This window comes from Lodderomyces elongisporus, chromosome 6 (genome assembly GCF_030384665.1).
Source record: "Lodderomyces elongisporus chromosome 6, complete sequence".
Lineage (NCBI taxonomy): Eukaryota > Fungi > Ascomycota > Pichiomycetes > Serinales > Debaryomycetaceae > Lodderomyces > Lodderomyces elongisporus.
The window spans coordinates 1,278,551-1,293,680 of NC_083678.1; the positions used below are offsets into that span (position 1 = coordinate 1,278,551).

At 37.3% G+C, this 15,130-nt stretch overlaps 5 protein-coding genes across 5 annotated transcripts; 3 read left to right on the forward strand and 2 right to left on the reverse strand. All coding sequences in view use genetic code 12, as the record gives it.

Moving 5' to 3' along the window:
* Window positions 1–108: 108 nt before the first annotated feature.
* On the reverse strand, window positions 109–2,100 carry PUT1 (proline dehydrogenase; the record flags this gene model as incomplete). The annotated part of the gene is made up of 4 exons (XM_061119635.1): window positions 109–1,631; window positions 1,742–1,747; window positions 1,808–1,814; window positions 2,095–2,100. 4 exons carry the CDS (start codon window positions 2,098–2,100, stop codon window positions 109–111), a joined length of 1,542 nt encoding a protein of 513 aa, XP_060975618.1.
* A 1,582-nt stretch (window positions 2,101–3,682) lies between these two features.
* On the forward strand, window positions 3,683–6,670 carry SLS1 (SLS domain-containing protein; the record flags this gene model as incomplete). The annotated part of the gene is made up of 1 exon (XM_001525066.1): window positions 3,683–6,670. The coding sequence occupies one exon, from the start codon at window positions 3,683–3,685 to the stop codon at window positions 6,668–6,670; it is 2,988 nt and encodes a 995-aa protein (XP_001525116.2).
* A 2,151-nt stretch (window positions 6,671–8,821) lies between these two features.
* Window positions 8,822–10,515, forward strand: PVL30_004962 (uncharacterized protein; the record flags this gene model as incomplete). The annotated part of the gene is made up of 2 exons (XM_061119636.1): window positions 8,822–8,826; window positions 8,904–10,515. 2 exons carry the CDS (start codon window positions 8,822–8,824, stop codon window positions 10,513–10,515), a joined length of 1,617 nt encoding a protein of 538 aa, XP_060975619.1.
* A 528-nt stretch (window positions 10,516–11,043) lies between these two features.
* utp13 (U3 small nucleolar RNA-associated protein 13) lies at window positions 11,044–13,434 on the forward strand (the record flags this gene model as incomplete). Its single annotated transcript, XM_061119637.1, has 2 exons — window positions 11,044–11,047; window positions 11,087–13,434. The coding sequence occupies 2 exons, from the start codon at window positions 11,044–11,046 to the stop codon at window positions 13,432–13,434; spliced, it is 2,352 nt and encodes a 783-aa protein (XP_060975620.1).
* Window positions 13,435–13,630: 196 nt separating this feature from the next.
* UAP1 (UDP-N-acetylglucosamine pyrophosphorylase) lies at window positions 13,631–15,091 on the reverse strand (the record flags this gene model as incomplete). The annotated part of the gene is made up of 2 exons (XM_061119638.1): window positions 13,631–14,974; window positions 15,086–15,091. The coding sequence occupies 2 exons, from the start codon at window positions 15,089–15,091 to the stop codon at window positions 13,631–13,633; spliced, it is 1,350 nt and encodes a 449-aa protein (XP_060975621.1).
* Between the last annotated feature and the right edge of the window lie 39 nt (window positions 15,092–15,130).

The window sequence follows — 15,130 nt, forward strand, 5'->3', positions numbered from 1 at the left end:
TTCATTTACTCATTACTTCTATAAAACATTTTATGGTATTTTGTTTCTCTTTTCCATTTTCCATTCTTTTTTTTATTTTTTTTGGTTTCCGTTTGGTTGGTTCTTAATTTATGCTGATTTTCCGACAAGTCTGTTCATCAATTGGGCAAAAGTAGCCTTGACCAATGGCCATCCGTTATCGCTCTTGACGGCATCTCCATTTTCCTCCAACCTTCTCAAAAGATATTCCTTTGTTTCCAATGGTGGACCCCATGGCACATACTTAATAACGTTACCAATCTTGTGGTTTTCAATCAAGTCATAAGTGATAGTATCAGCCATTCCCAATAATTGACCAAGCACAACATTGCATTTGTTTTTGTTTGTCTTATTTGCTTCGGTGTATACTTTGGAGCTTGCCAATTTCAAGGAGTCTGCATTGTGGCTTGCTACAACCAAGTGACCGATTGTTGATTCGTTGCCCTTGGATTCCAAGATGGAGTCGATACAGTAGGTGATTCCCGAGTTGTAGTTGTTATCGGTATCTTCCTTTGTCTTGTGAATAACTGTAGCTCTATTCTTTTCCGAGTGAATGTATGCACCACGCACGAGTTTCAAACCCAATCTGTAGTTGTGCTCCTTGGCCAATCTTTCTTCTTCTGCAAGCAAATCAGCAGATTCACTCAAGTACATTTGCAAGGTACCCACGATATTAACAGGTTCATTTAGTTTATTGAATTTTTTGTATAGTTGGCGCTGCAATTCATAGACACCTGGTTGCAAATCGTGTTTTTCAGCATCAATCACGGCAACAACAAATGGTGCAGTTCTTTCAGGGTATTGTTTGGCCAACTCTTGGTTTGCGTCATAAACGGCTTGACATGCTCTAGTTGCTTTTGCAACCAAATCAGCAAATGCAGCTTCTTGTCCGTTATTGTAGTTTTTCAAAACGTGTGCAGCATCCTTGACAAAACCAGTTGGTTTCAAGGCAACATAACCTGATGGGATATCGTTGATATCTTTACCTGCAGTCTTGATCATATTGACAGTGTGTGGGACAATTACTTCTTTAATGGAGACAATTGTTTCATCAACAATAAATTCGGGGTCAATATTGTCGTTTCCTTCGCAAGCTTCAATTGTTAATGAGAGCATAATGTTGTTGATGCCTCTTTGTTCGTGTAATCTTTGGGCAGTTTCTCTAACTTGTTTTGGGTTAGCACCGCCGCAATAAATTCTGTAAACGAGTGCTTCGATAACTTTGAGTGGTGTGTAGGGAAACAATTTGATGCATGTGTTTAAAGTGAGCTTGTTGAGGGTGCAAAGACCAATGACAAAAAAGGAGATTAACTCCTTGGTGTTGAATGAGGCCAAGTATTCAGTTGAGTTGGTGGAGATTGGCCGACTTTTGTGGTCAAGAGTTGTTTTGGTTGTGTGTGTGTTTTGTGAGCTCAATTGAGAAGAAAAGGGTTGGTTTTGTGAGGGTGGTGAAGTAGTAATGCTTTTGGCATTGGGTGTATTATGGATGTATCTTTGTAAGCTCAAGATGTTTGCTCTTGAGGGTTTAGTACAAGCAGGGAGTAAGTACCTAGAAGTAGGTGCAACTGGAACAGATCTCAACATTGAATGATTTGTGGTGGATGTATTTGAGACTGGTATAAGACTTTAGTATGAAGAGATAAGATAGTGGGAGGAAAGATTAAAGAAAAGAGGGGAAAAGGGAAAAGGGAAAAAAAAGGAAAAGGTAGAATTAGAGAGATACCAAGGGCTATAAATATTGTTTATATCTTTAGAACAAATAAATATTAAAAATAAAAAAATTTTAAACAAGTCTTCTACAAGCGATGGTATATTAAAGATAAGAAAAAGAAGAAGATGATGATGATGATGATGGGGATGAAGAAGAGAGATGTGAAGTTAGAAGCAGAAGGAGAAATTAGTGTGACATATGATTTTGTGTTACCATGTGTCAGTTTCTAAGGGTAAATCTTAGCGAGGTCGCACCTTACACTCAAACGTTATATTGTCTCTCTCTACCCCCCCCCCCCCCCCCCCACACACACACACTCTCTCTCTCTCTCTTCTACAAACATACACAATTATATCTATATTTACAAGCATTTTATTTGCCCTTGTAGTCGGTTATAAAGAAATTGCAAATATAGAGAGAAGAACTAGCAAAAAAAAAAATTTCCTTTCCACTTTCGATTCAATCCCAACTTGTGGTTATTCCGTGTCTTTAAACTTTAGATGGGAGTAATCAGCATAGATTATGTTGCACTTTCTAGAAAAAAAAATGAAGAAGACAAAAAATCCAAAAATAAATAAAACCATGAAGAATCGGCTTGGTGAACGTGGGGTAATTCCGTTGGCATTCGGCAATCGCGGTTATAAATTGTTTTTTTCTCTTTCCTTTTGGCTTAAGTTGATTGTAGACCATTCGGAGTTGTTTCTTGTCTTAACAAAACACACACACACACCGCAACAGCACTATGATTAATGAAGACAGTAGTAGTAGTAGTTGTTGTTGTTGTAGTAGTAGTACTAGTGGTGGTGGTAGTAGTAGGCGCTACAAACTTTCTCACCTTTGTTTTTTGTGTTTTGTGTTGTGTTTTTTTTTCCAGAGTTAATACAAGAGAGGTGTGTCTACATTTTGTTGCCGCAGTAATTATTAGCGAGGTGATTCCAAAATAAAAAAAAATAAAGTGTATTTATTTTATTTTTTCTTTTTTCTTTTTTTTTAATGTGGTTCTTCCGCACGGTGTGACTTCCCGTGGTTTGTTGTGGTGTTATTATTATGTGTGGAGTTGGAAAAGGTCTCGCAGGGTAAAGTTCTGCGAGATGCGGTTTCAGTTACCAAATATGGATGCTTCTAATGTTGTTTTTTATTTTTCGATTTCTTCTCTATCACTTGCCACTTACAGCATATTTACTTTGCTATACAAAAGATTACCACCATTAATACCAATGGCACTGAATAGAGAGAGAGAGATAGTGGGTGTATGTGTGTTTAACTGTTATTCACTTACAAAGGGAGCTTACCAAATAACCTTTTTTTTCTTGTGGCTTCCCCACAACTGCACAAGAAATAAAAAGATTGAGCCACTTAGAGATAAGGTGATGGTAAAAAATGCATCAGTCATTAAAGAGATAAGAATGAAAAAGAAAGTTGTTATTGGCAAAACATATGTTATGAAGAAACTACTTTCGGTCTGGTTAGGTTTTCTTTCCGGTCAATCTCATGCAAAAAAAGATCTGAAAGAAACCACCTTAAAAATTTGTCAGTATACCTAGGAGAAGTATTTCTGATGAGACACTGAAATAAACAATTTGCCTCTCATGTATCTAAACATTCAAACACACTAGTTTAAATGCTCACTTATTCGTGGAATACTCAGGGTTTAATGTATACGTTTACTTGATAGCATTGTAGTATTCATCTACCTTCAAAAGATATATATATTTTATTTGTTTCTTGACCAAAAGTCACGTGGCAGATGAGATCCTTTTTTCAATTAATTTTTTATTTATCATTTTTGAAAAATTGGAGATTACGAGCAGAGAATACAAGACTAAGATGCGTAACTACCTAGTAGTATCAAATATACATTTTTACCAACATCAACCAAACATATTCCTCTTCTTTTTTTGTTACCTATTTTTCTAACTACTTCGCCCCTCTCTGTCGATCCATAAACGATAAATGATTGTACAGAGGTGTATCCGAAGGCGAGCGTGCAGTATCTTGGGACAGCGATGGAACTCAGATCATTCTTTGCTCAAACAACTCATTCCCGACCTTGCAAATGAGACTGATGTTGATGTTGTAAAGAAACAGGCACTGAACAAAACAAACACTGCTAATACAGCAACTACTGCAGCTGACACCAACACTTTGTCTGCACCACCGCATGAACAAATGCCTCCAAAAAAACCACAATCGAAAAGGGTGATTCTTTCTCGTTCTGAACTTAGAGGCTACAAAAAGAATCGTCATCACAGCTCAAATCAAACAGCTTCACGCCGAGGGCCAAATAGTTCAGCTTCTGAGTTTAAAAAGGAAATGCCACGAGTTGACCCATACTCGTTGGCAAGACTTTTTTCATCATTTGAACAACTGAATTCAAAAACAAGCAGGGATTCAAGTGCAGAAGGAGATACTGAAACTGTACTGGAAATTGCTGGAAAGTCAAATACAACTACCGATTCAAATGCTAATCCCAACACATCTGCTGCTTCTGCTTCTTCTTCCTCTTCTTCCTCCTCTTCTCTAAATGATGCCGAGAGCTTGATGAGCTATATCGATAGCTTCAAACCATTTGAAACAAAGATTAGTCAAACAAGGTACGATAGTATTGCAAAAGAATTAAACAGCGCATTGACCAAAAGTCAACTTCAAGAGTATGTCACCCACATTAGAGCAAAGTCACATGGTGCTATTAGAATCAATAGATCAGCAACAAAAGGTATAATCATCAAGAACATAATGAGCCAAGTATGGAAAATAGAAGTATCCAAAACCGCTGGCCTGGTGGATTTCTTATTAAGCACAAAACTGTTTGATTTGAGCCCCACCTTGGAATATTTCTTGAGAAAACCCAAATCGAGCTTTATGAAACATCTTGCAGCATCAAAAATACACGCCAAAATTGTACACCATAGGTTGATTATATCAGGTATGACTACAAAGCTTGGCTTGGTTGAAGGTGAATTTGCACAATACTCTGCAAACTTGAAATCTGAAAAAGTGCAATTATCCGAAAACGTTGATAATTTAGTGCTTGATAAAGTGTTTACACAGTATGCAAAACAAATTATGGAAGTTGCACTGGTTCATTTAAGCAAAAATTGTGCAAAGGAATTCACCATTAGTGCTGAGTCAGACGAAGGTATTGTTCTCGCAAAGAGATTGATTGCTTGGTGCATTGGCGATTCTAATCCACATATCAAAAATGAAGTATTTGACAACAAGGGAAGCGGCAACGACAACAACAACAACAACAACAGCAACAGCAACAGCAACAGCAACATCCACGATAAGCAAGGGCTGTTATCAAATGCAAGTTATGTTCCATTTATCAATAAAGAATCTTGGCCATGGCATTCCAAAAACAATCAATACTTCAAAATCAGTAAAGAAGATATTAGACCCGGGCGCTACAATGATTTACTATTTGAGAAATTTGATATGATGAATGATTTATTCATAAAGGATGAAGATATTGGTGAATTGGAAAACTATTCCTTGGCATTGAACATCAATGGCGATACATCAATTAATGAGGACCCATTTTTAAATAACGATACATCAGATCAATTACTCAAATCTTTAGATGGGCAAAATGATACTATTGAAAGTAAGAATAAGTCTAATGACGATGAAAGTAAAAGCAAGATATCTTATTGGGATGGTATCATCAAAAATCACAGTACATCTCCGCTGTTGAAGGAGGAAAAAGATAAACACACCAATCTTGAGGATTTGCGCCATCAGTTGGGTAAATTTGCCGATAATGAGTTTGATGAAAATGAGTTCCCCGATGTATCAAAATTGATTGAAGATGTTGAAGGAAAGAGTAATGATGATGTTTTGGAAAATTTGAGAAAAGAGTTGGGTGCATTTAGTGAAGAACCTCTACCAGAAAGTGAAGGACTTCTGATGTTTGATGAACTACTTGAAGGAGTAGATACAAAAGAACCAAAGAATGTTGAAGAAGAACAAATAATGGGTATAGAACATGAAGACAACGTACCTGAAACATCAGCACTGCAAGAATTTGGTAAAGAAATAATTGACGAAATCTACAATCAATTAAATGACTTGAGTTTTGCCAATAGTCTTTATGGTGTAAGCGAAGAATCTGAGTTAGGTAAGGCATTTACTTTGCAGTTTGGATCAATTGTTTTTGAAGAATCAAAACCGGTTTCTAAGCTTCTTAAATCAACCAATCAACAGCCAACACCTGTAACTTCCGATACGAAATTCAAATTTACCACAAATGTTCCGTTTGTAAAAGATCTTGCAACATCGTACCCTAGTCTCACTACTGGAACACATCTGTACACAAACAAGTTCCAAATCCGTCTTACTCCATCAATATTTCAAAACATGGGCACCACTAATAACAACGATGCATCAAGTGTGATTGATTTTGCAAAATTCCCACCAGTTGAATTCCAGGCCGAGTTAGATGGATATGGACAAATCAAATTGGACACTATTGAGTTGTTAACAATTGAGGCAATGAAAAACATTGCTGTGCCTTTATTCAATATGCCGCACGATATTCAAGTGACAAAAACTAGGATTGGGGACCTTTTAAAGCCACAGCTTAAGAAGACAAAGAAAAGCAAGACTTTTAGTCAAACTAATATTGACAATCAACCGGAATTTGCTCACTTTTTGCAGAAATCAAACTTGGTGTTTGACGGCAAGTCGGATGTCTATGTGGCACCTTATGTTGATCTACTTGTAAATAATACCAAAGTGAGATACGATTTTGCCCATCTCACAGTAAAGACGGAAATGAACTTTGAGTTTGGAGAAAGACAATTGCAATTGAATATCAATGAAGGTGGTCAATATGGAGGTAGAAGTTTTGAAGTCATGATGGGTGAAGGTGACTTGTCTAGAGATGAGTTTGAAGAATTCCTCAACGATGCATTGCAGTTTATAAACAATATCAATTGATTTCGTGAAATTTAGAGCAAAAACAGGGGGTATTCTCTGCTCTGTCCTGTTTTGTTCTTTAAATTTCACCTTTTCTTTTTTAGTATGTAATATCCAAAAGATGTATATAGAGCATTAATAGAGGTTTTAGCTGCCATATGTTTGAGAGGTTCAGTCGCTTAGTTGAAATAGTGTAGGAAATAGAGTTTAACTTTTTATACATATGTCAAACTGGACTTGGTTAAACTTTTACAATTCTGTTGACTTGTTTTTTACTACACACACCAAGTTTGTGTGCAAAACATAATACAATTTATCTACATCCTACTCTTGGACTCATATTTGATGCTGTTTCAATTTGTTTGATTGTATTTATTTATTTATGTAATTATTATTATTATTAATTTTATTCTTTTTGAGTATAATGATGATGATGATGATGCATTTCTATCCTATTCAGTATACATAGCAAAACACACCCCTTCTTACCTAAAACATTTATTTCTTTGACTCCAAGGTTTTGATGTGTCTCTCCAAGTTGTCAATTGAGGTTTGCAAGGCAACAACGTCAGCAACAACAACGGAGTTTGTGAATTTGTATTGATCCAACAAGTAATAGTATGATCCAAAACCAGTCACAGCAACACCCAAGAGGAATCCCATAAAGCCGCCTCTAAATGCTCCAACTTTCCTAGGCTTTGCAGTAGAAGTAGCAGCTGGTGTCACTACTGTAGTGTATGAACGGAGTGATGAAGCAAAAGGTTTTACTAGTTGACGTGAAAGCATATTTGATTAATGTGAATGAAGTTGTAATTTCAATTTTGTAGTTTTATATGTGTATAAATGTATGTTTTGAATAAATAGAAGACAACTAATTGATGTTGTAGACAGTGTAGGGGACTAGTAACAATATGCTTCTTTCTATGGGTAAATAAATATAGATATAGTCTCCTTGTGGATATATATATATATTGTATTTATGTCTATTATGTAACTTAAATTTGGTGTGAGCTATAGAGTACAATGTGTCTCTTTTTTAATATAATTTTTCCAATTGGAGTCTTTGGTAGAGGATTCTGTAATTTTTATGGAGAAAAATTGTTTGTGAAAGAGTGTGAAAGTGAAAGAGTGTGAGTGTGCGACAATGGTGAAAACTTTGGAACCGACTTTTTTTTTCTTTCTTTCTACTTTCTTCGCCTTTTAGTTACACACGAAATCACCCGAGCTTGGACTCTCTAATAGGAAATCTATATAGTTGCAAAAAAAAATATTAGATGATCAGAGAACAGAGTGTTTTCTTGTTTGAAAGAATGTACATGAAATAGAAACAACAACAACAATACTAATAATGTGTGGAATGAAAGTGAAAGAAGGATTAAAAGGGACTAGGAGGGACTAGGACGAAGGGAAGGAAGGGGAAGTGAATATAGTAAATACTGGGCTCCTGTGCAAAGTATGACATCTAGCCCGGAAGGTTTTTCTTTTAACTTTTTTTTTATTTTTTATTTTCTCTTTTTCCTTAGTTATTTTGGATATGGGGATACTTGATCATCTAATGCAGTAGTACACAATCATGTGGTCAGCGGTTAGGTATCCCTTATGCGGGGCAAGAGGTCGAGAACTTGAACGAGAACGGGAACAAATATGAGAAAGAGAGAAGTTTTGAGGTGTTGCAACAATAAAGACCTAATCAATACTTTCAATCTCAGCTCAGATGTTTCCATCTGCTTTCAATGTTTATTTATGCTTGTGCTATACTTTCCACTTGCAAGATAAACCAAAAAATTGTAGTTTATTGACAATCTGGTTATTGATATCAAGACTTAGAAGCAGTAATTCTTCCCGCATCACCCCGACCTTCATGAGCGCGCGATCCGCCATAGAAAGATGGAAGATTCTTTGACTTTTGGATGCGTGCGGAATTTATACCAACTTGGAGAGTGGAGAGCGCAATTATACTTCATGCATGGACATGAGATTAGAAATTTGGATTCACAGCAATATCGTAGGAAGTTTCCAATACTACAAGCACAAGAAAACACCTGTAGATTCACACTGAATATAAAAAACAAACAATTTGGCACCTTATTTTAATGTTTGCACAATCATGGCTGGGGATCAGGAATTTTACTCTAGGTTTGATCAAGATTCAAAGAGTAGCAACCCAAGCAAATGGAGTCACTAATGCAAATAGAGCAGTTACTCTAAAACAAATACAGTTTCACGGACGACCGTACAGGTTTTTAAGTACTAGCAGTAGTGGAAGTGGCAGTAGAAGTGGAAGTGCTGGTCATGGCCACGGAAAATCTACTAAAACTGATCGAGTGTTATACTCCACATTAGCTGTGATTGCCGGTGCAGGGACTATTTACATCATTGACAAAGAATTTAATGCTAGTTTAATTACTAGATCTGCCCGTGCATTGTACGTTTTGCTCTGGATTGCTTATGCATACGGCAAGGACTCCAAAAATTACAAGAGCATCGATGATCTACACGAGATTGCTAGCGAGCGCCTCTTGCAAATGTTGATGCAAAACAAGGGGCTCTATATCAAGCTAGGACAAGCAATTGCCAACCAGGGTGCATTGTTTCCAAAAGCTTACCAAGTGAGATTCCCCAAGTTATACGACGAAGCTCCTTTCGATTCGTGGGACAAGGTGGACCAAGTATTGAAAGCAAACTTGGGTCCAAATTATGAAAGTGAGATTTTTGAGTGGATCGATCATATTCCCGTTGCTAGTGCTTCGATTGCACAAGTTCACAAGGCTCAATTAAGCAAAAATTTAGGCTCCGCCAAAGTGGCTCTCAAAGTGCAACACGATTACATCGATAAACAAATAGTTGTTGATCTTTGGGTATACAGATTTATTTCTAAAGTCTATGAAAAAGTATTCGACATCCCGCTAAGTATGTTTACGAGCTACGTATCTGAACAATTGGTGAAAGAAACTGATTTTGTTCATGAGATGCACAACTCAATGCGCTTGGTTGAGCTTATTGAAAACGATCCAGTGTTGGAAAAAGAAAATATCAAGATCCCGAAAAATTTCCCCAAATTGACCACAAGACAAGTGCTTCCTGCTGAATGGGTTGATGGCATAGCGCTTACAGATAAAGACGAATTGATTAATAATAAATATGATTTGAAGTTGACAATGTCCCAATATATCAAGTTGTTTGGTAGACAAATATTCAAATACGGGTTTGTCCATTCTGATCCTCATCCAGGTAATCTTTTGGCGAGATTTGATGAAAACGGTAAGCAGCAATTGGTCTTGCTCGATCATGGTTTATACATAAATTTACCTGAAAAGTTTAGACTACAATACTGCAAACTTTGGAAAGATCTATTTGTCTTGAATGTAAAAGGTGTTGAGCAAACTGGACGGGACTGGGGGATCCATTCTACCGAAATTTTTGCTACAATTGTGCAACTAAGACCAGTAAAATTAGAACAGAATAAAGATGGTTCGAAAGATGATACAAGGGACATTTCAGATTTGCTCAAGTCATTTATAGGAGATGAGCTGAAGTTCCCAAAAGAGTTGCCATTTTTGTCTCGAACAATGCGAATGATTCAGAACTTGAACCAGCAATTTGGCTCTCCAGTAAACAGAATCAATCTTTTGACCAAGGAAGCCATTACTGTGCTTTCCAAAGATGGCAACTTGACATGGTCTGACCGGTGGGACTTGCTCAAGATTGACTTTAGCATGATTGTTTCCGGTATCATCTTTAGACTTATTAGAATTAGACAATGGCTTACAGGAGACAAGTATGGTGGTAAACAGAAAGGTTTGGAGGATTATATAGAGATGTATATGCAGAATACTGCCAAATCTTTGGGCATGGAATGGATGTAAATGAAAGAGAAGGGAGCAAAAAGAAAAGAAAGAAAAGAAAGAAAAGAAAAAAGAAAAGAAAAGAAAAGGGAGAAAAAAATATAAAACAAAGCAAAACAAAGGAAGGATTCAAAAAAAATTGTCATCTGTCTTTAATGTCTGATCCAAAGAATGTAATTAATTTCAAATAAACGTGTTAATAGAATAGAAAACAATTTTTTTGTTACATTATGTCTCACCCTGTTAGCACATTCAGTAAAATTATTCGTCTTTTATTCACGTTGTTTCTCGGTTTTGGTTCTTTTCCTTCTCTCTTGCACATTAATTATGCGCGCACAGTGCGATGCTCATCGAAATTTTTTAGCACAATCCAAAAGGAAGAAGAAGAAGAAGAAAAAAAAAACTATACCAAGTATACTCAGGTTTGACACAACAAACATTTCACTTGATTTCGAACATACGTACCAGCTACATCCTATTTAAAATAGAAACCAGAACCAGAAACGTCAACATCAACATAAACATAAACATAACCACCGCCTTTTTACCATGAGTACGAGTTTGAAAACTACATATCTACTGAAGGATATAGAGCCTGTCTATATTGGTTCGGCCAGTGCAGCGATTAACAGGGCAGATGGGCAATACATGGCAACACCGCAAAATGAAGATGTCATCATTACGGATCTCGATACCAATGAAGTTTACTACACAGTGCTTGGAGAAGAAGATGAAGTGATTACAAGTTTATGTATGACTCCTGATGGACGATATCTTGCCGTTTGCTCACAATCGCAACAGCTACGGATCATCGATGTTGAAAATAAACAGACACAAAAAACATATAGAATGTCAGCACCAGTTTACATGTCGGCTTCCGACTCGTCATCTAGCTTGTTTGCATTTGGTGGCTCCGATGGTGTTGTTACCGTTTGGAATATTGAAGGAGGGTTTGCATCACATTCATTAAAAGGTCACGGAACAACCATTTGTGCGTTAACATTTAATGGCGAGCCCCATGAACAGGATTGGAGGTTGGCCTCAGCAGATATTATGGGAACCGTAAAAATCTGGGACTTGGAAAAAAAGAAGTGTAGTCATACCATTAAAGAACATGCCTCGGCTGTTAGAGGCTTGGCTTTCGATGATGAATACGAGTATTTCTTAACTGCGGGACGAGATCTGGTTGCGATAATTTACAGCACCAAGAATTTTAAGCCAATCAATACCTTCCCCATCAATGAGCAAATCGAGGCAAGTGGATTTATCAGATACGTGAATGATCAACAATATTTTTACACCGCTGGATCGGAAAACATGTTACGTCTTTGGGAGATCAAGACTGGACAGTTGATTGCCAAATCGAAACAACCATTAAAGACAAATGAGGAGCTTGTCATTGTTGACGCAATCAAATTGCAAGATCAAAATGTTTACCTCGTTGTGAGCGATCAAACGTTGATTGAATTGGATTTGCAACAAGAAGACCAGAGGATTGAAGCTGATCAGATATTTGACATCCCAGTGGTGAGAAAGATTGCAGGTAACCAAGGTGTTGTTGCAGATATGAGATATGTTGGGCCAAACCATAATTTTGTTGCCATGGCTACAAACTCTCCTGCATTGCGGATAATGAATTTAGAAAGACCATTTGAAGTGTCCATTTTGGAAGCACACAAGGATATCATTAATGCATTGGATGCATCTGCTGATGGAAAGTGGATTGCCACTGCGTCAAAGGATAACGAAGCTAGACTTTGGTCTTGGAATGAGGAAACACAAGAATTTGAACCGTTTGCCACTTTCCAAGGCCATGCGGGTTCGGTGACAGCCATTTGCTTGAATAAACTGACTGAGACTCCGAACTTTATAATCACTGGATCAAATGATCTTACAGTGAAGAAATGGAAAATACCAAAAGTTAAAGGCGAAACTGTTAAGCATTCGGTATACACCAGACGTGCACACGACAAAGATATTAATTCTATTGATATTTCTCCTAATGATGAGTTTTTCGCCACTGCTTCTTATGATAAGCTAGGTAAAGTATGGAGCACCGAGTCTGGTGAGACCATTGGTGTGTTGAAAGGTCACAGACGTGGTCTTTGGGATGTCAATTTCTACAAATATGACAAGTTGCTCGCAACTAGTAGTGGAGACAAAACCGTTAAAGTGTGGTCACTAAACGATTATGCATGTAAAAAGACCTTTGAGGGCCATACAAATGCTGTGCACAGAGCAAAATTCTTCAACAGTACTACTCCACAATTGATTTCCTCCGGTGCCGATGGGTTGGTTAAAATTTGGGATTACAAGTCTGACGAAACGGTGAAAACGCTTGATAACCATGTTGACAGAATCTGGGCGTTGGCTGTTAAAGATGAAGAAGGTGACGAGTTTATCACTGCGGATGCTGTGGGTAAGTTCACCATGTGGAAGGATAATACTGCAGAAGAAGTTCGTTTGAGAGAGTTGCAAGAGAAAAATAAAGTTGAGCAAGAGCAGAGTTTGAGTAATTTCATGAAGAATCAGGATTGGAGCAATGCATTCCTTTTGGCATTGACATTGAACCACTCGATGCGTCTTTACCACGTGATTAAATCTTGTATCGAAGCCAATGTCGATGAAGACTCGCCTATTGGATCAAGGGAGCTTGAATCCACAATCTGCCAGTTGAACAATGACCAATTAATCACATTGTTTAAAAAGATTCGTGACTGGAATGTTAACTTTAAATTTTTTGAAATTAGTCAAAGCTTGTTGAATGTTATTTTGCACAGTTTCGGTATCGACAAGCTTATTGAGATTCCGGGCGTTATGAAGATTGTTGAGAGTATAATTCCATATAATGAGCGTCACTATAGTCGATTGGATGATTTGATTGAGGAGACATATGTCTTGGACTACACTGTGGAGCAAATGAACCGACTCCTAGCATAATGAAGTTTGAATGTTTATATTATAAAAGCAAAAATCTTAATTGAAAAAAGAATAGATTAAAATAAGAAAAGAAAGGAATGTAATAATAGATGAATACACCTCCTTTCCTACTGATATGTCTAATTTCCTCTATTTTACTTTTCTTTTTTTTTTAAAAAAAAAAACCTTTTATATTTAGTAAAGTTCCTTACCTAATTTAAATAACATCACCATTTTTGAACTTTTGACCCTTGACGAATTCCAACCCTTCTCCACCATAACTTGTTGAAGGAAGCACCTCAACGACATCATCCTCATTTTCCAAGATTCCGCCATTCTTTTTCACCCAGTTTGTGCCTCTAGCCAAGTAATGCAGTCTACATGTAGTTGGTGTGTCGTTCTTTGCGCCATCTGCGTTCTTCAATGGCGAAAACTCATCCAGTCTATCAACCTCGAGGCATCCAAACTTGTCCAATGCGACTGAGGGGAAGACGTCAAAGATGAATTGTTCCAATTTGATACCATTTGGTTCAGTTGGCTTGTAAAATTCGTTTGTTTTCAAATTCATGCTTGGGATTTTCTTTTTAGCAATATGGAATGGCAAGTATTCTTGAGACGAGATCCATTTGGGGATCATCTTTGTCAACACATCAATTGAGTAGTAGTGGTTGACAATATTTGCTGCGCGAAGGAAAAGCTTATTTGAATCTTGTGGATCCTTCTTTTCAGCCAATTCTTGTGAGATTTCACTATACTCAATGACGCATGGTCTCTTGGAGTCATCGTCAAGCACGATTAAACCAACACTTTCAGTTGCGTCTCTCTTGCGCACAACTTTTGTAGCCAAGTCGAATTTCTTGTCAATGGCAAATCCAATAAATACTGGGTCGGCAACCTTGACTAGAGAGTTGTCGACACAGTACATGTGGATGTGTTTAATATTTTTGTTGACCATATCTTCGAGTATACCATCGTTTTGCAATGCTTTGTATAATCCTCCATTACCATCTGGTGATTCGCAAATGGCGTCTTTTGATTGCAAAAGGATCTTTTCACCATTGAGATCAAAACATGGTAATGTTCCTTGGTTGAAGAACTTTACTTGTGTAGATTGCAAGCCGAAAAAGTTATTTTTCTTGAAGAATGCTTCGGTAGACTCCCTTGTTGGACCACTTGTCATGATATACCATGTGATTACAGGAGTTTCTTTCAAGTCGTATTTGGCCTGAGTCAATTTTTCAATTTTCAAAATTTTTTCACCTTGAACTTGGAAAAGTGACTTGTGGGATGGTAGATTAATGTCAAAGCAGCCTTTTGGTGCATCTGATCCTAATCTCGTACCTTGGCCACCAGCCATCAATAGAATGGCAACTTCGCCATTGGCAATGGCCTTGAAACCTAATTCCGACCAACGCTCATATGTGTCATTGTCGAGGCCAATTGTTGATGCTGTTGATTCATCAGGAAGCTGTGTAATGTTTCTTGACGAGGAGTTTGAAGAGTACTGGATAGCTTCTTGCACTGTTTTGACTAATTCAGATGGATCTTCTATAGTCGATAGCTGGTCAATGAGTTTTTTCTGTTCTGTTTCGGACAACGAGTCAAAGTAGGTAAAGAGTTGGTCCTGACCGGCTTTTTTAAAGCTTTCAATTACAGCTTGTTGCGATTCAACTGTCATTTCCAAAAAATTTATGATGTGTGATTGTAGGTATGTGTA